The 24,036-nt window shown below is 36.9% G+C and overlaps 1 protein-coding gene across 12 annotated transcripts in view; it reads right to left on the bottom strand.

Annotated features, from left to right (window-relative positions):
* Positions 1-24,036, bottom strand: part of PRRC2C (proline rich coiled-coil 2C) — a 66,483-nt gene that overhangs the window by 8,753 nt on the left and 33,694 nt on the right. For all 12 annotated transcript variants that reach the window (XM_080935290.1, XM_080935301.1, XM_080935296.1 and 9 more), the window contains exons 16-27: positions 20,735-22,978; positions 18,549-18,757; positions 16,150-16,304; positions 14,752-15,535; positions 13,517-13,602; positions 10,117-10,305; positions 9,752-10,003; positions 8,513-8,605; positions 5,649-5,750; positions 2,813-3,014; positions 1,448-1,651; positions 351-463 (exon numbers count right to left, since the gene is read on the bottom strand). In XM_080935290.1, the coding sequence (XP_080791416.1) occupies positions 351-463; positions 1,448-1,651; positions 2,813-3,014; positions 5,649-5,750; positions 8,513-8,605; positions 9,752-10,003; positions 10,117-10,305; positions 13,517-13,602; positions 14,752-15,535; positions 16,150-16,304; positions 18,549-18,757; positions 20,735-22,978 (4,633 nt within the window). The remainder of the gene's footprint in view (positions 1-350; positions 464-1,447; positions 1,652-2,812; positions 3,015-5,648; positions 5,751-8,512; positions 8,606-9,751; positions 10,004-10,116; positions 10,306-13,516; positions 13,603-14,751; positions 15,536-16,149; positions 16,305-18,548; positions 18,758-20,734; positions 22,979-24,036) is intronic.

Below are 24,036 nucleotides of genomic sequence, written 5' to 3'. Positions count from 1 at the left end.
CAATGCAAACAAAACAAACAAACAAACAAAAACCCATGTAATAAATAGTCACAAGCTTCATATAGACAAATCATAAGATTGGGAAAATAAAATCAAAACTCCAGACATAAAAATAAGATTTAAGTATATATTAGCAATGCTTAATAAACAATTTTGTTTTTAACCTATGACTTACTGCGCATTGGTACATTAAGCTCTGGTATTATGGGAATTAGAAATTTCTCCAAGTTCTGCTAACAGCCTAACCAGGGTAATTCAAGGTGGATTTTAACTTAAGTAAATTTAATACTAAAGCCCAAGATAGAAAAGCCATAGAAATGTCAAGAAATACACGTGTCAAGGATGTTCACCTGTGAGAGACCAGGTTGGAAGCCCTGCTGCTGAGCCAGGGATGGTGGAGCCAATCTCGCATGCTGGGTATTGAATAAATGACTTGTATCCATATAGAAGGCTGGGATTTGAGCTAGAACATCAGGGAAAAAAAACAAAGAGTATTATCTAAATTTCAAATTTTCCAAGTAGTAAACCAAGTGACTTGTAGCAGTTAAAAAAAAAAAAAAAAAAAAAAAAAAAAAAAAAAAAACAAAAACATTTCTAGCTGATTTCAAATGTGAACATTCTGAAAATAGTCACTGAAAAAGTTAAATTTAAAAAAATATAAAACTTCTAGTAGAAAAGTACATGTGAATAAAACATTGTAAATTTGGTGCTACTGGGCAATACAAAATAAATGCTCTCATATAGTCTCAATTAGCTACATACTGGTAACATTTCACATAAGAAATAAATCTGACCACTGAAACAGCAAGTCCATTCCAATATTAAACTACAGAGTAGAACAGGCCAACATTGAAGCCAACTAGCATTTAGTTAATAATGTTTCGTATGGATTTTAATAAATATATTTTTACATGTTTTCAACAAGCAATTTTGATGCAGACAGGAATCAAGATACCCATCTATAATATAGTCAATATAGATTAGTATACAAGCCTTAGAAGATTCTTAAAAGAACTGTGGATTCATGTGCTTTATGAATTACTAGTAACACAGTATCTTTAGATATTACGCATAGATGGTATTGGTGGTACTTTTAGGTGACAATCGGAACAGTCACCATTATAGTGTTATTCTTGTTTGCTCTACCAAGAACTTCATTATTTATTATCTTTCAAGTAACAAAGTTTGGTGATTTTAGTGAAACAGCAGAATATTCACTAACTTGTAAGAAATGTAGAAGATAAAAATGGAGACAGACAGACACACACACCCACACCTTCTAAAAGTCCCAGAATTCTTGTCATGGATGAAAAAGATTCAAACATAGGGAAGTACATTTGGGAAGAATCAAAACAAAACAAAAATAAAAACCTAAGCATTAAAAATGCCATGAGAAGAAACAACTGTTCATTTTCTGAATTCCTATAACCAACCCTAGAAATATTACCTGCTGCCGACTGAGACACATAAACTTGTGGACTCTGCTGTTGCTGTGCAATGAGGGAAGGCATGCAGCTCAACTGTGAAAAATGACTTGCAGAAGGTATGCTGCTGGTCTGTAATTGCTGAGGTTTTACTTTACAAATATTAGGAGGGTCGGATGTGGTTGTAGATTTTGTACTCAAGGAAGAGGTAGTGTAAGTACCAGCTCCTGTATATGAAGAAAGGAGGAAAATACAGCAGTTACTCTTCATACCTATTATGTCATTTGATTCTATGGGTTTCACAGGTCGTATCTATATTAAGTCTTCAAGCAACCAAGATCAAACATGTTCGAGGGAGTTAGTGTCTCAGGGATGTGGCAGCCATGTTCCTGTGACCTCCATACTCAGGAGGTGTAGGTAGGTCTTATTCTCACCTACAGAGCTCCAGGAATACAGGTGATTTTGTCTTGAAAAGGGAAGAGGGGGGAAAAAAGGGAATCATACCAGTATGAAGTATCCTTGTCACTGTATGCTCAACAATATACTGGGGACTATTAATCAGCTTGACCTGAAAATAGGTCACCGGATTCCAAAGAAAGACTGTGGAACTTTTCAACTCACCCTACCAATCTCCTATTTTATACCAACTCCCACTAAAGTAGAGGAGTTCAAGCTAGTCTAAAAACTGGGCAGTGAGGAATGACTGGACAAGTTTGAAAAAAAGCAACGTTGTAATCACCAAATAAATAGAGCAAACAAATTCTGTACAAGGTGCATTTTTAATCTACTGGAAAGGTGTCTTCCACTACAATGGAAACATCAGGGAATATTGTAAACACCTGAAATAAAATTAGTTTTTAAATAGAAGCAACATGGTTAAGTAATAGGTAAAGTAAAAGGGATGTACTACTCTACAAGATAAGCATTTGGAAACATTTGTCATTCTTTAAAGAACTACAAAGCTTCTAAGTCAGCAGCTGCACAAAACTGTAAGTAAGGAATGAGTTTCCTCTAACTCCAGTCTGTGACTAAGTTCCCAGGCACCACAGCAGAAACACTACCACTTATTAGAAAATAGAACTTATTCCATTGATACCTTTAAATCAGACATACTGAAATAAAATCATTTAAAAGCTGTGGGAATTTATATTCTGAACTGTGTTTAATTGCTCAGGTATAGTAAAAGTGACAACAAAAAATCTGAAATACAAAAAATATTTTCTATTTTTTGGAAAAATAGAAAGATTTGGAAGACAGGATTTTTCTCAATGAAGAAAGATTTGGCAAAATCTTTCCTACTAAGCAACCAATAAAATAGTCCCCTTAAAATTCTAAGACATAAACAAAGGGACAGGTAAGAGAAGAGAGTTTTCATAAACTATTTTTACCTGACAGCGACGCTGTAGGAGTGACCGACGCAACTGGGATCTGAGGCACTGATGCACTGGAAAACGAGCTGTAATTGGCAGTGCTTGGTCCACTGGCACTACTGCTGACGCCACTCACGATTGGAGGTGCTGTAGAAGTGACTGGGGACCCCTTTTCCCTTAGATTTGGAGAATTTTCCCATGCCTTCCGTGCAGACTCCATCTGCAATAAAATAGACATCTGTTAGAGCAAACAAAGTAAAAAACAAATAAGAAAATCAACAGACCACTTCCTCTTCACTCCAGTATGGAGATTCCAAATAGTGTCAGCCTGGTAGTTTTCAAGCTTTCTACCCAAAGGGTTCTTTCTTATTGTTTTAAAACAGAACTTACTGAAAGCTTTGGGAAATATTATTGAGCCATAGCTAAAGCACTTATCAAAAAACAAATGGCCCCACTTCCCACTGGTGTAACAAAAAAGATTGTCTCCTCCCTGGGACAGACTTAACAATCTGCCTGTTATCAGAAAGTGCCTTAGGAAACATGGCTCCCTTTGTTCCTTCTTTTTAAACCAATACTTCTCAAAGGCACATGGGGATGTAACAGTTACTGTCTTAGCCATATATATTTGTAGCCCTGGTTATGCTTTAAAAGACAGAATTAGAACTTTAAAATGGAGAAGTGTCCACTAACTTTCAGATAACAATAATGCCTGTTTCACAAGCAATTAAATTTTTTTACCTGCTACATTTTAAAAACTAAACACAAAAAGGCAATATTTGGTAAATATAATTCAAAACAATGTATTTACAATTGTAATAATTGGGATAACAACACTAAGACATACACGTTCTCTAGTTTGCTATCACAGTTTCAATGTGGCACAGACTGGTCTTAAACTCACTGTGTACTGAAAGATGACTTTGAACACTGACTCCTGCCATAATCACTGAAGCCCAGAGATTTACACAGATGTCACTTCACCTATTTCTTAATCAATTTCCCCTTTTAATATTAAAATTTCAGACACAGTTCTTCATTTTCTCTTCAATTTAGACCAGTCATTGTTTAAATGTTGAATATTTATGTATCCATTGATTTCTGAATTGGAGAGCAGAGCGAGATTCCACTATATATGGAGGCAGTAAGGTTCTCAGTATTTCCAGAAAAAATATTGTGATGAAAGGTAAGCCCAAGATAATCTTTAAGATGATTTGTAAGGCAGAATTTTTCCTAGGTAATGTCTTTAATACCACTAACAAACATGTTTATTAACCCTTTAAATACCATTTTGAAAAAAGATTTATTTATTTTATATGAGTATACCATCACTGTCTTCAGACACACCAGAAGCGATCGGATCCCATTACAGATGGTTGTGAGTCACCATGTGGTTGCTGGAAATTGAACTCAGTACTCTTAACTGTGGAAGAGCAGTCAGTGCTCTTAACTGTGGAGACATCTCTCCAGCCCTAAATACCAATTCCTAATTTGTTTTTATGAGGTTTTTTAGGAGGTGGGGGTGGGTGGATTGGGTTGTTAAAGATAGGGTTTCTCTGTATAGTCTTGGCTGTCCTAGAACTCATTCTGTGGACCAAACTAGCCTCATACTCAGAGACTTGCCTGCCATTGCCTGGCAATTTCTAAATTTTTAACCACCTTAATAAATATTTCATCATTTCCCTTTTAAAAAACCACACTACTCATCACTTCATCTATGCAGACCACCAATTAAACACTCAAATTGTATGACTTTTCTATATTCAAGAACAAATAGGTATTTCTCACACTCACTATGCTATTCAAGTGCATTTTGCTTTAAAATAAAAGCTGTGGAGGGTAGGGTGGGACTGGAACCCCAACCTCATTCCCCAATTTGTAAGATCCTTCCTAAGTCCTAGGCGAGCACCCACACAGGGACCTCTCTGCTCCTGTACTGCCCTCTATTTTGAGCTCTTATTCAGGGTATGTACTCTGGTGTTTTAGCTGAGTTTTTCATTACTTGTTCTGAATGATGGAACCCACAGCCAGAGGTCTGTGATATCACCTTCATCCCTTAAAGAATAGCTGATGTTTCTGCCTAACTTCTGACGGAAGAGTGGCTTTGCTGATGTGTATCCAGTCTTATTTTAAGTTTGGATTCTCCATAATTAATGTGATGAGAAGAAAGTTTGAAGACATCATTTTTGATTAATTAGGAGATTCCTTCTGAGATAAAATAAATTATCTAGAAAATGCCAGTTTTTGATCTTCATTAAAATCTGTTGATAATAACTGTAAATCAAAACAAAACATCTTGCTGGGGAACTTAATAAAGTATGGTAACCACTGGAACAGTAACCTGACATTTTGGGGTTATAGTACTGTATAAGAATACTAAAACTAGCAATATATATATAACATATTGGCAATAATGCCCATACAGAAGGACCATAAAGTAAAAGCCAGCCTGGGCTACTTAATGAGGCTGTTTCTAAGTAAACAAAGGACTGGGATGTGGTGGGAATGTACTTGCCTCAAATGTGAGGTCCCAACTTTCAACTTTAGTATTTCAAACCATAAATTCTAAGTTTTGCTTATAAGGTATGCCTATGTTAATAGTCTTCTCGTAAAATATCCCTGCATCCATTCAATTTACAAATGACTTATCATAAGCTGTGATCCTATTTTTATGACAAAATGCACAAGCACAATAGACCTTGTCATCACCAAGCAGTGTTAAACGCTAACATGATTTTTAAGGTATAATCTGATGTCACTAAAGTATATAAATAAAAATAAAGAGAAACTACTATTGTGAATTTGTGATTCTTGCATGCAGTAATTAAGGAGCCTTAGAGATGAATGTTGTACATACCTTGAAGGTCAGGCTGAAAGTAGTGGGAGGAACTGAAGTTAGGCTGGAGCTTTGTTGTATAGTCTCCCTCTTAGGGAGGGGAAGGGTGTTGGGCAGGGGCACCTGAAAAGGCAGGCAACATATCACAATCTAAGTATGCTACAAAAGCCCCATCAGTCCAAAAAGGAGTACCTGATTACTTAAGTTACAATGCTTACAGAGGCCAATAGTTAAAGTTCTGAAGAGAAACACTATCTACTTGGCTATATACAAATTACCAGGAAAGAACTTGTCTTACTTATAAAGTACACACTACTCAAGGGAGCAAGCACTCTTTTTACTTGACCTGAAAGCTTGCATTTTAAACAAATTCCTCGGGGCGGGGGTGGGGTGGTGATCCTGCTACTGATCAAAGAGCCATACTCTATGCACTAAAGTTCTAACAAATATAACTTTCAGCATATATGGAGTATGTACAGGTTCCTCTCTTTAGTACTTAACATAGCAGTGCAAACCTCTTCCCTAATAAGCCTTATAACTAGATTCAAAAAGCAGAGGTAACCTCTGGAGCAAAGTATGAAATATACCCTTACTTCATCACACCAAAGTGTTCTACTATATAAAAGACACACTGTTAGAAACTGTAAGATGGTATGAACTATTCCCACCTTACAGTCCCTGGATGTTGTAACCTTATTCTGTACATTGTTTATGTTTGCTTCTAATGACTCACTCAGTTATTCAGGGAATAATGGCTAGGATGCTTTCAGTTTTTAAGAAGATCATTTTGAGATACTTTTGACTACATATTTAATAGAGATCTGTCAAAACATGTAATACCTAACAAAGATTTTAAAGTAAATCTTGACACCACTTAAATCATAATAAGTCATCTGTACTTAACTCTGTGGGAAATTCAGAATACACAATAATTTTAATACTAGATAACACAAGTGGAGGTATTTATTTTAAAAGTGGTTCAGAGTGCTTACACTGCTTTTTCAAAGGACCCAGATTCTGTTCTTGGTGATTCACCACAGTACATTTCAAGTGTTGTCTAACATGTTTTCTTTGGCTCTGGGGGCTTATGCATGCAAGCTGTGCACATAAACGCACTCAAACTCATACATATACACATATACATTTTAAAAAAGAAGCCTATATGAAGTTTCAACCAAAATAAACCTAAGATATGTATTTTTAAAGACAAAAGTTGTGCATTATAAAATGGTAGCTTCCAATAGACTTATGAAAAGACACCACAAAAGGCCTTAAAACTTTTTCCCGTGGAAGACCTCACAGTTGCCACAGAATCCACTTTTGGCCCAAGGAAACAACATTGATGTCATCTATACTAAATTTACAATACTTCCTAATCTAAATTTTGTTTTTTCCATTCAGATGCCTTAGATATACTTCTAATAAGCAAATATAGACCTATGCATGAGACTACATGCCCTCTTCCTTCTATCTGCCAGTGTACAAGGTCATATGCTAACTGGCCTCAGGAGTGCAGAGTGCTCATTTGCATATGTACTTTTCAATGACAAAAATGCTTCAAGTCTAGAGCCTAAGTAACATTTTATAAATATTTTAAAATGAGAAAAGGCAGCACAATTAAAGCATATACTTTATTGTAGCATTACAGATAAGCTAGCAGTGGAATTCAACAAAGGCTTTCTTCTATGTTTCCTAATATACAGAAATTCTCTTCACAAAGGTGGTAGTGGTGGTGGATTATTTCAGGTTTTGGGGCATGAAGCAGTCCTCTGAGTTTTAAACACTAGACAAGCTAATCAGCTCAACATCAAGCACAACTGACTCTTTCCATTCCTATTCCTCAGCTATGTACAAGTTTGATCAACTCACCCCTAAAGTAGCTCACCTCTCTAAAATTCTACATACTTGATGCCAGAGGGACAGAGACAGCATGAGGGAAAAATATGAAACAACAATCAAGATTTTTATACTGAAAACGATAAAGTCCTTTTGAAGAAATCTTTTATAGCTATAAAAATATTCCTGGAAAGAACAATCATCATTTGAATATGATAGCTTTTGATTACATCAGCTTAAATTCAAAAAGGAGATCAGATGACCAAAATTTCCCCTATTTATTCTCAAAAGCTAGAGCCATACAAGAAACTCTAAAAATGTCACAATTATGCTGTGCATGAAGCCATAGCAAGTTATCTTAGACTAGTGTTTTCATCTGTACTCAACTAGGCAAAATGATAAACTGTACTGACTTAAAGCATCCAATTATAATCTGGTGGCTCTAGAAAACTAAGGCTTTATCTGCTACAACTTAGTATCAATTAATATTAGATAATTTAAGAAATTATGGAAAATATATGTCCATATTATAGCTCAATTTCCATAAAAACCAATGTTGGCAAGGCCAGGTCTATGTACTTCAATTTGAAAATACTTTTTTTTTAAAATTAAAAAACAAAACAAAACAAAACACCCCCTACCCAGTTTCTTTTATTCTACTGACCTTAAATGAGTATGGCTCCATTGAATCCTAAAGTCTTATTTGTGAACAAAATTACCCAACCAAATAAAACTAATTATAGCATGTAAGGATGAACCCACAACCTTTTACCCAACTAGGTTAATAGGATGAGTGCTGATACAAATCAAGTCCCAGCACAAGTCTTTGAAAGCTCCCCTGTGGAGGGGAAGGGAAGGGAGAAAAGGGAGGCCTAAATATAATTTTTAAAGTAGGTGTATTTATATACTGCTCAAAATACAAACTTACTATCAACTCATTCCTTGTTAAGAGTCAAAAATTGTTCACAACAGTGTGCTCAACATACAGCAATGTATAAGATGAGTCAGGTTCCTATCCAAACCTGCTAAATCTCTGATTGATTACTTACATTATTAACCAAAGTATCCTCCATCTTTGCATTATTAGAAGCCACAGTGTTAGGCAGAGAAGAGGAAGGTGTAGTGTAGTCTGTTACAGACTCCTGTGGAGGAGTAACAGAAAACAAAGCTGAATTTATAAGTCACTTTATGACAGTCTAATAGAAGTAAAGCTGTTTGGAAGCAGGTAATAGACCACTACGCCCTAAAATTTCAATCCACCAACTAACAGTATGCTAAGAGCATGGAACTACCTTCAGAGGACAACATCTCAACTACTGTTAGACTTTTATGCATTTTTAAAATGTATACTCACAGCATCAGGTAGAAGGCTATCAACAGAACTAAATATTTCTGTGAGTTATATTCACAAATGAGTACAAGTATTTGTTTCTAGTCACTTAACTGACTTTCTAAGCACATCTACTTACATACTGGGCCTACAGAGATGTGGATGCTTAAGTCTTACATAAAAAAATTATAGTATTTTTCTCTACATCACTAATAGCATGCAATACAGTGAAATGTTCTGCCACAGATGTTATAATTTAATGAAGACAAACAAAAACCCAAAACAAACACCTCCAATTTTTGAGGGAGAATAATTTTGATCCAGATTTAAATTCATGGATCCTGAATCCACAGATACAAGAGAGCATTTTCATTCAATGTAGCAACCAAAACCAAGTCAATACTTAAGTGTTCAACCCCAGAAAGAGTGATTTGTTCCAAGTGTGTCTCACTGTAAGTTTAGAATTATAGTAAAAGGCAAAATAAAGCTACACCAGACAACAGCAACTTTGAAATGCTTACAAACTGAAGGGAAAGAATTCTGATCTTTTACTTTTCTATTTAAGCCATTCAGCAAAATACAGAAAAACTTCTGCAAAAATGTAACCTTTTGCAGAGACATTTATATCATATGATAAAACATCACAAAATAAGTTTGTTGTATGCCAGGTGGTGGTAATACCAGCTCTCCGTAGGCAGAGGCAGGTGGATCTGAGTTAGAGACTAGCCAGGCCCACAGAACAAGTTCCAAGACAGCTAGCTGGGGCTACATAAAGAAACCAACTCCAAAAACAAACAAAACCAGAAACAAAACCAAACAACAACAAAAAGCCACCAAAAAGGGCTTGATACAACCACATTATAATCAAATGTTCAGCATAAAAAGTACATTACTGATGTTCCTGTCACTCATTTTGGACCTCGCTTGTGCATCAAGTAAATGGCCAGTGTACACCTACCTTCGAATCAGTGCCATATTCTGGAGATGATACTGAGATCATTGCTCCTATTTCAGCAGACATTTCTGAGACTGCTTTGGTTTCTTTTGCTGTTCCAGGATCTGTGCTTCTGACCACAGCTGGGCTTGGTTTCTCTTGTCCTTCCTGCTCAACCTGTTGGGCATCCTTCACTTTTCTATTTTTCAATGATCGTTCCTTTCCAATGGGACCAGGTTTATGTTCTTTGTTTTCTACCAGACTCAAGTCTGGAAGCTAAAAATCAACATTATGATAAAATACATCATAATGAAAGATTTATTAAAAACTTAAATTTTAGAGAAATATGTCCATTCCAGAATCACATCTACCTAAAGAATAGTGCTTACCTTCTGAGCTTTAATGGGCCCTGCCCGAGGCTGTTTCTGACGCTGCTCTTTAGGCTCAGGAACTTTGTCAGTTGGTTTCTCTGAAAGCACAGGAACCACTTCATTTTCATTCCCGTTTGAGGCTGGAGCACCAAACTGAATTGTGTCAATTCCAATTTCAACACCATTTTCTTGACCATTTCTTGTTCCCTAATAAAATAATGTTTTAACACTTGGTATATCACAGTAAACAAAGTTCAGACTTGACTGAAAAATGTATGCAGTGACACATATAAAAAAGTACAACAGAAGTTTAAAGCAATTCTACATATTAACTGAGACTTCAGCTTAAGTGTTCAAAGTCCTAGTTTTGTGTTGAGAAAAACCAAGAAAAGCTTCCAGTTATGTCATCATTAAAACAACTTTAAATTTAACTTATAAATGGCCAAAGGTTCTTATAAGTTTGCTTTGATAGTAACTTAGAAATAAAAACCTCAACCAAGTACTGTGTGACTGGGAAATTATATACATACTCACGAGTCAACAATTAAGAAGCTAATTTTCTGAACACATTCTTTGTGCTAGGCAACCTCATTGATTATTACATAAAATGAAAACTTAGAGGGACCATTAAGAGCTAAGATAGAAGAATGCTAGATGGAGAGACTTATTGGAAAGGAATAAATACCAGTAGACACCAATAGTAAGCCAGAAATAATAGGAAATAGCAACTTATTTCTTAGACTAAAGCACATTTGGATTTTGTTTCCATCTTTGTTTTTTGTTTTTGCTTTGCTACGAACAAAACTAAGTTCACTCTAACTGCTTCATGCATCTAGCCTAGCACACGCTAACTTCTATCACTGTTCAGGAGTGGCTGTGCTCTGGCTCCACTGGCCTTTTAAGCTGTTAACTTCTACAATAAATAGCTTTCTGATTTTTCTGAAAATCCCAAGGAATGACAGATATGCTAGGATGATCCCTAATCTCCACGTGCACACATGTACGCATTCGTACTCACAGAAAGCAATCAGAAAATTCTTGCCACTGTCTGAAATGTCAATTTTATTAACTTAAAAAGCTGGAAGTTGCAAAGAATATGAGGATAATGAAAAAACTATCAAAGATACATATCGTTTTAGGATGCCTGTAGGAAAATTTCTGCAGTCAGAAAACAAAACAAAATTTGCATACTGTTCACTTCAAATCAGCATGAATCAACTGACTTTGCAAGAAATGCACTCTATTAAGAATCATAAAAAATGCCAATCAAAACCAAATTAACTAATGTAATTCATATTAAATAAAGGCTCAAACAGGATGCACAGTGACTCCTGGTTTATAAAAAGAATTTCCCAGAGAACTTTAATACTAAAATAATTGATGAGGCCTACTCCAGACCTGCTATGTCAGAAAAACACCCACACCCTGACCTACAGTGTAACTGTGATCATATTGCATAACAAGACACATTCTGAGAAATACATCACAAGGAAATTGTTCTGTTCTGCAAGCATCATAGCACACTAAAACCAAGACTACTGTGATGTCACCAGACAATACCTATGTGCACACCATGGCATTTATGGCTTTCAAGTAATATTCCAACCAAAATTCTATGTAGTGAATGACTGCACTTTGAAGCTCTCTCTACTCATATTTTCTTAATTTTATGCTAATGTGTTTTCATGTCAGCGTCAGCAATGGGCCTTACAGCATTAATTTCTACTGCCAATTCAGTATATGTACCACTTGCTTTATCAGCAGTATTGGACACAACGATCCACCCTTCTTTTCTCAGTTACTTCTCATATCAGCTGGAAAAGGCATCTCCCACATTTCTCTGAGCTAATACTTAGTTTAGATTTTTCCCCTTTTGCATCCTCATAATTCATCTTATCTTGGTAATTTCATCCAACCCTACGGATGCTGATATGTTGATAAATTAGCAAGTAAAATCTTCAAATCAAACTCTCTTTGATCTATACACGGTGATACCTAACTACAAACTGACATTTCCATTTAAATTTTGGTTTGTTAGTATGTGCAGGAAGGAATGTATGCCGGAGACTACCAGTGCCAACGGGTGCCAGAGACATCAGATCCCTTAAGCATCTTGATCCACCTGCTGTGAGTGCTAGAGCCAAATTTGGGTCCTTTGCAAGAGCAGTAAGCACTCAAACCCAGGCAATAACAAATGAAGCTCTATCAACTTATCCTCATACCTAATCACAATCCATTTGTGTTTATTCCAAACTAATGAAATTTTTTTCCTTCCTGTTCACACCAATTGTTAGCTTTACACCCTTGCTCGCTCACCCATAAGACAGTTCTTAACAGAACAATCTGTATACTCATACCCTGGCACTCTTTTGCATCATACCCTCATGGTTCTCCATGGCTTCCAAAGCCCCTAAGACTTCCCCAAACTTTGTTCCTTCTCTTAGGTCACTCCAGCCAGCTGGACTTCCCTGAACTACTTTGAATACACCAGACCTGCCTTACCTTTAAAAAAAAAAGATTTATTTATTTGTTTTATATATAGGACTACACTGTAGCTGTTTTTAGACACACTAGAAGTCATTGGATCCCATTTCAGATGGTTATGAGCCACCATGTGGATGCTGGGAATTGAACCTAGTACCTCTAGAAGAGCAGTCAGTGCTCTTAACAGCTGGGCCATCTCTCTGGGTCCCATTAGACTTGTTTTTTGTCTCATGGCTTTCATAACTGCTATTCCCTGAACTGGGAATTGACTTTCTCAGTTATTTGAATAACCTACTTTCTGTATCTTCTCCAAATCTTCCATCAAATGAAACATAAATAGAATCTCCTGGCCTTTAAAATATCTTGGTCACTTTAAGCTACTTCCACATACTTTGGGAAAATTCTTTGCCATCATCTTGATTAAACACGTGATTTCTCCTGTGAGGTCTTTTGCTTCTATTATCTGTTCCAGTCTTGTAAACTCAGAAAGGAGACTAGCTGGTACATCAAAAATACTTCATAAAATGTTCATTCATTAATGAATAACCACTGACCAATACTGATTGTTAAGAAATGACAGAACAGTAAGCTGTAAGTTTTTAACATTATCCTATTAGATAGGAATATGAGGCAAGCCTGGAAAATAGTGACTGTATTATGTTCTTTACAAGGTCCTTTCTGGGTATTAGAATGAAACCAATGTTTAATCTTTAGCAGCCTGTAAATATGGATGAATAGCATCATCAGTATCATCTGGGTCCTTGATAGAAATGTACTAAATTTCCAACCCAAACCCAATGGAGCAGAAATTCTGGGCATGAATTTAATCTGTTTAAGTGGTCCCTAGGTACTAATTAAATACAATGAAGTTTTGGAAATTATTTAAAAAACTATGTCATCAACTCTCTATTTATGTTAGTAAGTCTATTCTTACCTCTGATGAAGCTGCTGATCCAAATGATGTTAAGGGCTTATTCCATGCACTGACTGATGGTGGCTGTGGTGGACTAATAGGACCCACTAAAAAAGAAGACAGAGAAAATGTGACCATTTAGATGCTGAAGTCTAGTATATTCAACCCTTTATTATAAATGCAATCACACAAAAAAACAATTTCCTACTTCAGATCCCCCCACCCTCCCAAGACAGGGTTTCTTTGTGTAGCCCTAGATGTCCTGGAACTTGCTCTATAGACCTACCTGCCTCTGCCTCCTGAGTGCTCGGATTAAGGGTGTGTGCCACCACTGCCTGGCTAAGAGCTTCTTAAATGCTCACTCCCCAAAAGGCAGACCAATTGAAAGGGTTTTTTTGTTTTTTGTTTTTAAACACATCACTATTATCACTTTCATGTGTTCTACATTTATTTCATTATGTTGCCCTTCTTTCTAGTTATGTTAACAGGTTCTCTTTCCCTATCCTTACACACAAACTAGATTCCACTTGAGAAAAACCTTAACCTTTTTATTTTAACTTTACTTCCCTCCTTTATCTTTATTCTCACCCGTGCAGACACCCTACCCAGACTCAACCTAGAGCTCACAGGAAGAAAAACATAAATAATTGTTCTTGTGAATTAACTGTTTTAACAATGCTGATTTCCATTTCCATTCATTTCTCTGTAAATGACCTAAGTCATTCTTTAGGGCTGGGTAAAATTTCATTGTATTATACTAGATCATTATAAATTTATCTAATGGGCATCTGGGCTGATTACTTTGTTTTTGTCCATACATCAATGTACACGTTTCTCTGCTGATCTAAATACCTTCCTATCTACATCCAGGAAGGGAATATGCAGATCCTATGGTATTCAATTTTTTGTTTTTGTTTTTAAAATCTTCTTACTGCTGCTCACATTGACTGAGCTAATTTACCAGTTGTGTGTCAGGGTTTCTTCTCTTTCCTCAACTGGCACTTCCTGGTAACAGCTATTCTAATTAGGGCGATATAAAATGTCAATGTAAAAAAGTACCCCGTTAACTGCTTATTTAGAGAAATAAAGTAAAGGTCACTAAGCTACTAAAATAAAGGAAGCTAAAGACTATTGCATCCTACTAAGAAAAAAATAAATGGGTGAGAGAAGAACCTTAATTAAATATTTGAGTAAGATATAAAACAAATGTCAGCAATTCTATCTTTTCCTACCCCATACTTCTGTTGCATACTTACATTTTTTAGAAATGTCATTTAGCACAGCCGGAGCAGCCACTTTGTTATCCCACAACTCAGCTGTTAGAGAGCTATGTGACTGTGAAGTCTGCATGGATTTCCCAGTAGCTACATACTCTGTGCCATTAGATGTCTGAGCTGAAGGTAGTCTAATCGAAGGTGGTGGCTGCTTTGAAGATGGTGTTGAAGGTGGAAGTGGACTCTGGACAGGTTTGTGGGTCTGTGTCTGTGTCTGTATCGTGGAGGTCGGGGGTGGGGCAGTGGATACAGCTGAGGCTGGGGCAAGTGGAACTGAGGCTGTTGGGGCTGAGGCTGGGACAGCTGCTGTTGAAATAGATGGTACAGCTGCTGAGACTGCTGGGGTTGGAGAAGAAGCTGAAGCCGGTGCTAGGGCTGAAGCAAGGATAGGAATTGAAGCTGAAGTGAGGATAGGGACGGAGACTGTAGTTGAAGCTGAGGCCAGGATAGGAGTTGGAGCTGGAACTGCTGGTTGGGATGAGGAAGAGACTGTGACTGGAGATGAAGTGGATGCTGGAACAGGAGCTGAGGCTGAGGTTGGAGCTGGAGCTGGGGCTGAGGCCTGAATGGGAACTGGAGCTGGGGTGGACACAGGAACTGCAGTTGCTGGGGATGTTAGGACTGGAGCTGAGGAAGAGACTGGAAGTGGCGCAGAGGGTGGAGCTTGTACTTGCTGAGTCCCAGTAGCTTGTTTTTTGGCAAACCTTGGAGGAAGCTTAGAAGTCTGATTTCTTCCTTTTTCACCTATATTTTTTTTGCTCCATACCTTAGAAAAACAGATTTTTTATTTTGATACTAATTTTCCCAAAGAAACAGTATACATATGCAAAAATTTCTACTTCCTATTGTTTCTAGAACTTCTTACTGCTAACTCAGCTATTTCAGTTTTCTAAATTGGACACTGTGAGGGTACTAATGAGAATATAAACTTTAAGAAGTCAAGATAGTATGGAGAATATGAACAAAAATAATTTTATATATGAGCTTACTCTTCCCTCCAAAATATAAAATAACAAAATTTAAATTAAATTTGACACCTTCATCAAAGGGGAAAAAAAAGGTAAGTTACTTTTGGCTCAGGACACTTGTGTTCATTCAAATTTCCAACATAATTTAAAATACATTGAATTCTACCATAAACAAATTAGTAAAAAGTAAGATATATTGTTGAATTAAATAAACTACCATCTGTTTTAAGGAAAACAGCAAGCTATAGTAATTATATCTTATTTTAAAACTACTTAAGATCTGGCACGAATTCCCAGGTGTGAAAATAATCACAACTCTTTATGACTTATGAGTAGACAGTACCCTTGGTCATTTGCTAACAAGTAACGAACATCAATACACAAAGCTAGCAATAAAATGATGAGCTGAAACCTGTACAACTTGTTCTTCCTTTTTCCGACGTTCCTCGTCCTGTAAACGCTTCTGCTGTTTTTTAGACACAACTTCAGTAAAGCCATCATCGTTCAGATTTGACTGGGGGTCTTCAATTACAGTTACTTCAGGATGATCATCAATAATGACAACACCTGCAGGAGTGGAAAAAGATTTAATCTGAGTGTACAGCTTATTTCCTACCCTGTATGTCCATTTTACCTTTTGGAAAAAGTTTCATAGACAAGATTAAAAAACAACCTGAAACGGGATGCTTTGAATGACAGACCCTTCTGGCACAGCATCTAATGTAGCCCATACTAGTCTCAAACTTGTATAACTGAGGCTGGCCTTCAACTCCAGATTCTGCATCTATCTGTCAAGTGTTGGGACTATACATATGTGGCACCATTTCCAGTAGAACTTTTTTCTCCCTTATAATGTGTAACACATACAACTGTATGAACTCCGCTGCCCAATGCACAATTTCACTTGATAAAAACAACAACAACAAAAAACCCAAAAAACAAAAACGCAAGTATATTATGTCTTCCTAGGCTCAGAAATGTGTAATGCTCACCGAACAGTAGTACTCTGCTTCATATACATGTAATCATTCTAAGAAGTGGAAATTGTTATTATGTATTTTCAAACCAGAATTTTGCCCAAAGTTACTATACTGTAGAGAGAATAGCAAATCTAAATCTGTTAAAAATGCTTCTAAGTCAGAAGAGATGTGACTTTTGGCTACAGATAAAAAATACTAAAGGAATTTAAAGAGAACCTACACTCCTATTTTCTTTATTAAAATTTTATGTACAGACCAAGGAAAAACATAAGCACTAAAAGTGGCTTTTGTTGGGAATGTCATATTATTTTAGATTGATGAAGTTAACTTACCACAATTCTATCACTTATTGTTGCTTTGAGACAAAGTTTCATTTTGTAAGCCAGGCTGAGCTAGAACTTACTACACAACCAATTTTCATGTCTCTCCACCTTGAAAGTATTTAGGTATGTGCTACCACGTGACTAACATCATCATCCTAAATTCACTTCAGCTTTTCACATAACAGGGCCTGAGCTTCTCCAGCTATGGGCCAAAAATAGTAAGTGAAAAAAAAGATATAAAATTTATACTGCTTAATTTTAAATTCCATGACATTAACCACCCAGTGAAAGCGCATGTCATTCTGCCTGAAGCATAAGTCACTTCTTTTTGATAATAGCTATCTAGGAGCTACCGGGTAGCTGTTTCCCAGGTCAACCACGAGTTATCACAACGCCTTTGCTGAAGTAACTCTTGTGTAGTAACTAACAGCATCACACCACCTCCTCATTCATCCATCTCACATCAGCACAAAAGGATAAAGAAAACACAAGTTATTATGGGAGAAGAAGTTATAATTTCATACTACGGTCTGGCTGTTTTATATACTGTAGAGTTCTAGGAGGCATCTGTGTCCCTCTATGTTCACTAGATATAAGCAGTACTTAACTGTCTGTCAGGTGTTTCACCGTGTAGAAAATTACTTACATTGAAAATCACCTTACTAAAAAAATCCAGCTAAAAATTCCTAAACATACAATTAAGATCAGATATTTCTTTCTCATTTTTCCATTTGAATTATAAATACTAGTTCTTAAAATCATATTCAGTATGTTTGGTAGGTGAGAATTTGCATTTGAATTTCCTACTAAGACAAATAGTTGAGAACCATAGAAATAATCTGAGTCCAAACAAGTAAGGGCTTAATAAAAATAAACACTAGTCTGCAGAAATGGCACAGCTGTTAAGAGCACTGACTGCTCTTCCAGAGGTCCTGAGTTCAAACCCAGCAACCATACAACACAAAACACCAAAATACCACACACAATTAGAAGCAAAGAAAAGACAACTACATCTCATATTGTGATTGCTACCTCACCCAACCTTCCATTATTACTACTTCATTAAGAAACCTCAGTTTTATTCACTGTTTGGCTTTGGTTTCATCTGAATGAATGACAAATATACTATTAAAAGTAAAATCATCTAATGGTGAGATAATTTGTACTAATTTCTTCACCTGATATTTCCTTATTGCCTATTATTCATCTTTGATATATGTTCATTTTGTAGCTTCCTTAATTTACCTACAATAACTGTGTCTCTCACTGTTATTCTCTTATACTGACAATTACTTTTTTCTTTTTAAAAAGAAATGTTCAGAATTGCTTTAGTACTATCTTAAATTGCACCCAATGTTCATAACATGCTAAAGACTAGTGTTATTTAAATTATTATTTTCATTAGTTTCTATAGACAGAACATAAATGCATAACATTCTCCTTCCTTATGTTCTCACAGTATGTGCTTCAATATACCAAGAAGTAAAACAAAAGAATCTGTAACATACTTGCATAATTGTTGAGATCAAACTGTGACAGAGCATCTACTTTCTCTTTTGGTTTTTTAGGACCTGGTTTGGTATCTTCTCTCTTTTTTCCAGTAGTATCCTTGGAATTCTTCGGTCCTGTACCATTAGGCACACCTTCTTGGTGGTGTGAAGAGTTACCACTGACAGGGTCAACACCAGCTGTGCCTGAGGACTGGTCATCAAATGGTCTAAAGAAAAAAAATGAGAAGATTTTGATCAACTCCAACAAAACAAAAACATGTTTTCTAGCAGTTTATAAAGTCATACCTAAGATACAACTGCATTGAAAAAAACCCAGTCATTCTCAGAAGCCCTGACCTTCATTAAAACTAATGCTCCAATACAGCAGCCTGGCTCTTTGAAGTTCTTCCCAACAGTTAAGGTCTAGGATTCTAATTATCCCCAGGGGGTACCTAGGACAGTTTGTCCAACATTTTATAAATGAGCTACAATATGGATATAGCAAAAGAACTTCTGTAGTTGAATCAGAACTAGTTCTGCTCCTAAAATGGGCAGCATACAAAAATAGGATTTAAAACAACATTCTAAGGGTTTATACTGTTTGGCATATATACACGTTAAAGTTTAATCAGATTTATGTACTGACTATGTACTGATTAAAAACATCTTTAACATGCAAACTCACTTCAAAAGCAAAAAAAAAAAAAAAAAAAAAAAATCCCCACTTTTTGTTCCCGTACATAACAATGTAACAATTCTAAATTTATTTTTAAGAAATTCCCAGATGAAAACATAACACAAAACCGAGTTTACTGTTTACTTATCAGTCTATACAGTTTCTCAAGATAAAGGATCACTGAATGTCTGACATGACTCCCAAAAGTTGGAGAATGAATTCATTCCTTCCAAATGGACCCTTCTAAACTGTTGTAACCATAACCATCCACTAGTGTTTCTACAATTGTAAAGTTCTTGCTAACTACACAACACAAAAGTGAGATCAAGGTTTTAAGTAATACTTGGAATTCTAATAATTTGGTCTGGCTAAATACTGTGTTGTTTTTGTTGTTGTTACCCTGACTCTTGAACATTACATTCAAAGTGAAATTTACATTGAGTAGGTATTCAGAAAAAAAACTTGGTCCTCTAGAATTTTGATTGAAAATACGAATTACATACAACTAAGAAATTGAGATTACCTTCAATATTGTGCTAATTCCTAAACAATGTTTTAAGATTTGTTTTTATTTATGTCTGTACTCAAGTATACATTGCCCAGGGAGGCAAGAGGAGGGACTAAATCCCCTAGGTACTGGAGTCATACCTAGACCCTCTGGAAGAGCTATCAGTGCTTAGCCTCAGTAACCAGCACCCCATGAATGCTTATGGCATATTGTGTGTTACAATATCCCATTACTCTTGTTTTTGTACAGATTATATAAAGCATCCATCTTCTACAAAAACATGTCAAAGATCTGAATGGAGCCAATCTGCTTAATACTAAGACCAATATTAACATAACCAACATTTTAATATTAAAAGAAAAGAGCAATCTTAGCACACTTTTTAAATCTTTTCTTTTTTCCTTTTTGGGAGCAGAATCTTTCATTTTCCAGGTTGTCTCTGAACCATAACCTTGAACTTCTGATTGCCCTACCTGAAACCTTCCCAGACGCTGCGATAACAAGTAAGCACCATGCCTAACTTTGTGCAAAGCTAGGTAATCACCTCTAACAGGTAAGCGACAGGAACGAAAATTCTTTAAAAACTAATTAGTATCCATCACTAGAGGACTCATGTTGGTCCTGGTGGATAGGCAGAGATTGTCTTTCTGGGTCTAATAACTCCAGAAGGGAGTATAATTTATGATGACAAATCACAAAGGACTTCTGAGATGACAGCAGAGTGCCAGAGTTATGTGGCTTTAACAGTCAAGTCTTAAAACACACCTAGAGAAACTAAAAACAGAGAGCTATTCATTAGCACAGGAGCACTTACCAAATACAGAAGCTGTCCGTTCATTTCTGGACTTACAAGTACTTCTAAAGCTCCATACATCATTTATTTCCAAGAAAGCCCTTTTAGAAGAAGTGTCTTAGCATAACAGGTAACAGCACATGGGGAATGAAGGGTCTTTTGTATCTAGCCTGGCACCTTGGGTACCTTCTTTCAAGGATGTTTTAAATCTAAATTACGGTACTCACCCTCTTTTCCCACTTTTTGATGGTGGGCCATTTCTTCTTTCATTCCTAGGACCTGAGAAATTCCTTCCTGATTTGGGTGGGCCATTGTTGCCACGTCGATTCTGGCGATCAACTCCAGGTCTCTGACTAGAAAAACTTCTCTTTGCTATTTCCCTTTTTGGAGGCAAAACACTTTCTCCAGCCTTTACAACTGTTTGTGAACTCAAATCAGCATTTTTTTTCTCATCCCTTTCTCGTCTCTCATTAAAATCACTGCTTTCAGAAGCTGTTTCCCATTCTTCATTTGCCTGGTCTGAAGAGTTCTGGTTAGACAAATCTGGTGTCTTATTTCCAGAAACGTCCACAGGTGGATTAACTGGTTCTTGAACAACATTATTAACTGTGCTGTTTGTGGGTACCAACGCGTCATTTGTCTTTGAAGCAGCCTCCCTCTCTCTCAGTCGTCTAAATCTAGGAGGCTTATCTTGCCTTGGTGGTCGAGTAGGACGTTGTCTTCGAGGCCTCTCTCTAGCTGGGTCAAATTTTCGCTCAAACTTTGGAGGTCGTTTATCTGCAGGTATAGGCATAAACTGCTCCTGTCTTCTTGGTGGCTCTCCATCTTCAGGTTTAGGAGGTTCTGCCTGCCTTGGGTTCCACTGATTGTCCCGATAAGCAGGTCTTCTTAAGGTAGCAGGGCGTGATGGCCGGCCTCCAGGATCCCTCCCACCTCGTCTGAATGTTCCTCCTCTGCCACGCCTTGTAGGCTCTCCTTTTGGAAGGAAACCTGGTTTAGATTTATCCTCATCTCTTATGTAAGGTTTCTCTAATGGCCTATTATCTATTCGGACATGGTTTTCGGGCTTAAAAGACGACTGTGGCTTGATAGTTTTCTTGTTTTCAGACCGTTCCTCTCTTTTGGGAAGTTTCCCTTTGCTTAAACTATCCTTGTCACTTGCACTTTCGTGAACTTCACTGTCTGTGTCAGTCTCAGAACCCCTCTGCCTTCTTCTTTTGGGAACAACTTCAAAATCAGAACTCTCACTTCGGGTTTCGCTTTCTTCTCGTTGTCTGAGAGGTCCTGCAGGCACATGGTCTGCTCTTGGCTTATTGTCTCTATACTGAGGATAGTCACGAGTGTGCCCTCTACCGCCTCTGCCACGACCCCCGTAAGAGCCTCTGTAGCTTCGACCTCTGGAGTAATACTCGCCTCGGCCTCGGCCTCTGTATCCTTGATCTGGAAACCAATCCCTATCTCTAGTTTCTTTCCAATAGGTCCTAGTGGGTAAAGGCGATTCCTTTTTAACTGCTGGTCTAGAATCCGGGCGAGGTCTTTCTGCTCCAACATCTTTGTTGACGACTTTCTCAGGTGGCTTTTCTTCTTTGAGTGTTGGTGCTCCAACACTTTGTTGGTTTACAGTTTTAACTATAGGCTCTACCTGGACACTGCTGACTGGTTCCAAAGGTTTCTCATCTTGAGATGGCTTCTGAGTCAAAGCTGGCATTTCTGTTGATGGGAGTTTCTCTGGTTCTGGCTGTGCTGGTGGTGAAACCAATAGCTGTAGATGAACTGGAACTGAAGGCGGTAGAGGAAGAGGAAGATCTTTCTTTTCTGTTTTTTCTGCTTTAACAACTTTTTCAGTGACCTTTTCAACCTTTTCACCTTCTTTCTCCTTCCTCTGTTCCCGCTCTTCTTTCATATCTCTAAGGACAGGTTTTTTAATGGGGCCTGACCTTCTCACAGGCCTATCATTACCTTCCTCTCTTCTGCTGGAGCTTGGTCTTGGACCCCACCGAGTTTCTGACTTAGATTTATAAACTTTCTCTGGTTTAGGTCCTTCAGAAGATCGCAAAAAGCCATCTTTTCTTGGCTTCTCCTCTGGCTTTTCTACGGTTTCTTTGGAATCAATACATCTGGTAACCTTAGGTATGCTGACAGATGGCTCATTTCTTTGTTCCTCTACATTCTGAGCATGGTTAGATCCATGGGAAACACTTCGTTTTCGGGCAGGTTGACTTTCTACTGCCGACACCTGCTCTTCTGTAGAAGTAGGTAAGTTCTTTTGATCAATTACATCAAAACAAGCAGACTGATTATTTGTATCATCATGGTGAGATTTTACATCTTCCACTGATCTACTTAAAAACTTTTGTCCTTCTGTTTCAGCTGAGTCTCTGGCAACGTCTGTTTTTGAATGAGTTTCCAACTGACTATGTTCTACAGGATAAGCAGCAGTCATGTGTTCATTGTCCATTGCATTTTCAGGCCTGTGATGATGAGAATTCAAAGGTATTACCAACAAGACAATCTTACCCATGTGTACACATACCCCAACATTGCTGCATTACTCCCACAACAAAACCTCCCAAACTTAAATGATTAAGCATAGAATATAAAATAGTAAATCCTAAGTAAAAAGAGCACCATTACTCCTGAAAAAAAAAAAAAAACTTAGCAAAGAGAACACAGAATGCCTATATAATTGAGTGAATGAAGAAAATATGACAATGTTATTTATAAAGTAAGAAAAGATAACTGAAACAACACTAGCACAGATAAAAGTTTAGGCACCAATTGTACCAAGGGTGCAAATGTAAGAGTCAGCCTCATTTAAGCAGAATATAGAATGAAGATTACTAGAGGGCAATCAGAAACCTGGAGATATTGTTCTAAATAATGGGGTAAAGTTTCAGTCACACAATATGAAACTCTGTATCTGTAATTGCAGACCGAAATACGGACTTGTATACGCATGTAATGGGTGCAAAAACCTCAACTGAAGAAGAAATGTTTGGACCATTTACCTAAGAACTTCTAATGCACCAATTAGTATGACGAATATACTAGAGCAGGTCTATTCGTTAGTTACAAATAATTACACAACATAATCATTAAAATACATTCCAAACACTATCCAGCCCCACCACTGCCCATTATAAACTATCATTTTATTTTAAACTGTGGCCTTACACAATTTCTCTAAAGACTGAGAATATCTATCATTTATCACTACTACAAGAATCTTATCAGCCCACTGGCCAGACTGTAAAAAAAGAGCAAATTCCTGTTTTTACATGTAATTTGCCCTCACTGATTTAAAAATATAATATAAGAAAAAAAGAAAATATGCACAAAGATAAAATGAAGCACATCTATGGCTTGGTATAAATCAAAATGATCTTTTAAAAAATGTTAATGTGTTGATAGAATGAGGAGAGCTTTTGTTATGATACATCTGTGGAGACCAGAGGAAAACTTTTGGAAGTTGTTTCTTCCTTTCACCATATGGGTTCCAAACATCAAATTCTGGCCACTGGCTTAATGG

This window comes from Micromys minutus, assembly GCF_963924665.1.
Source record: "Micromys minutus genome assembly, chromosome: 1".
Lineage (NCBI taxonomy): Eukaryota > Metazoa > Chordata > Mammalia > Rodentia > Muridae > Micromys > Micromys minutus.
Note: the sequence above shows the minus strand (reverse complement) of the source record. Positions and strands in the feature narration are given on the sequence as shown.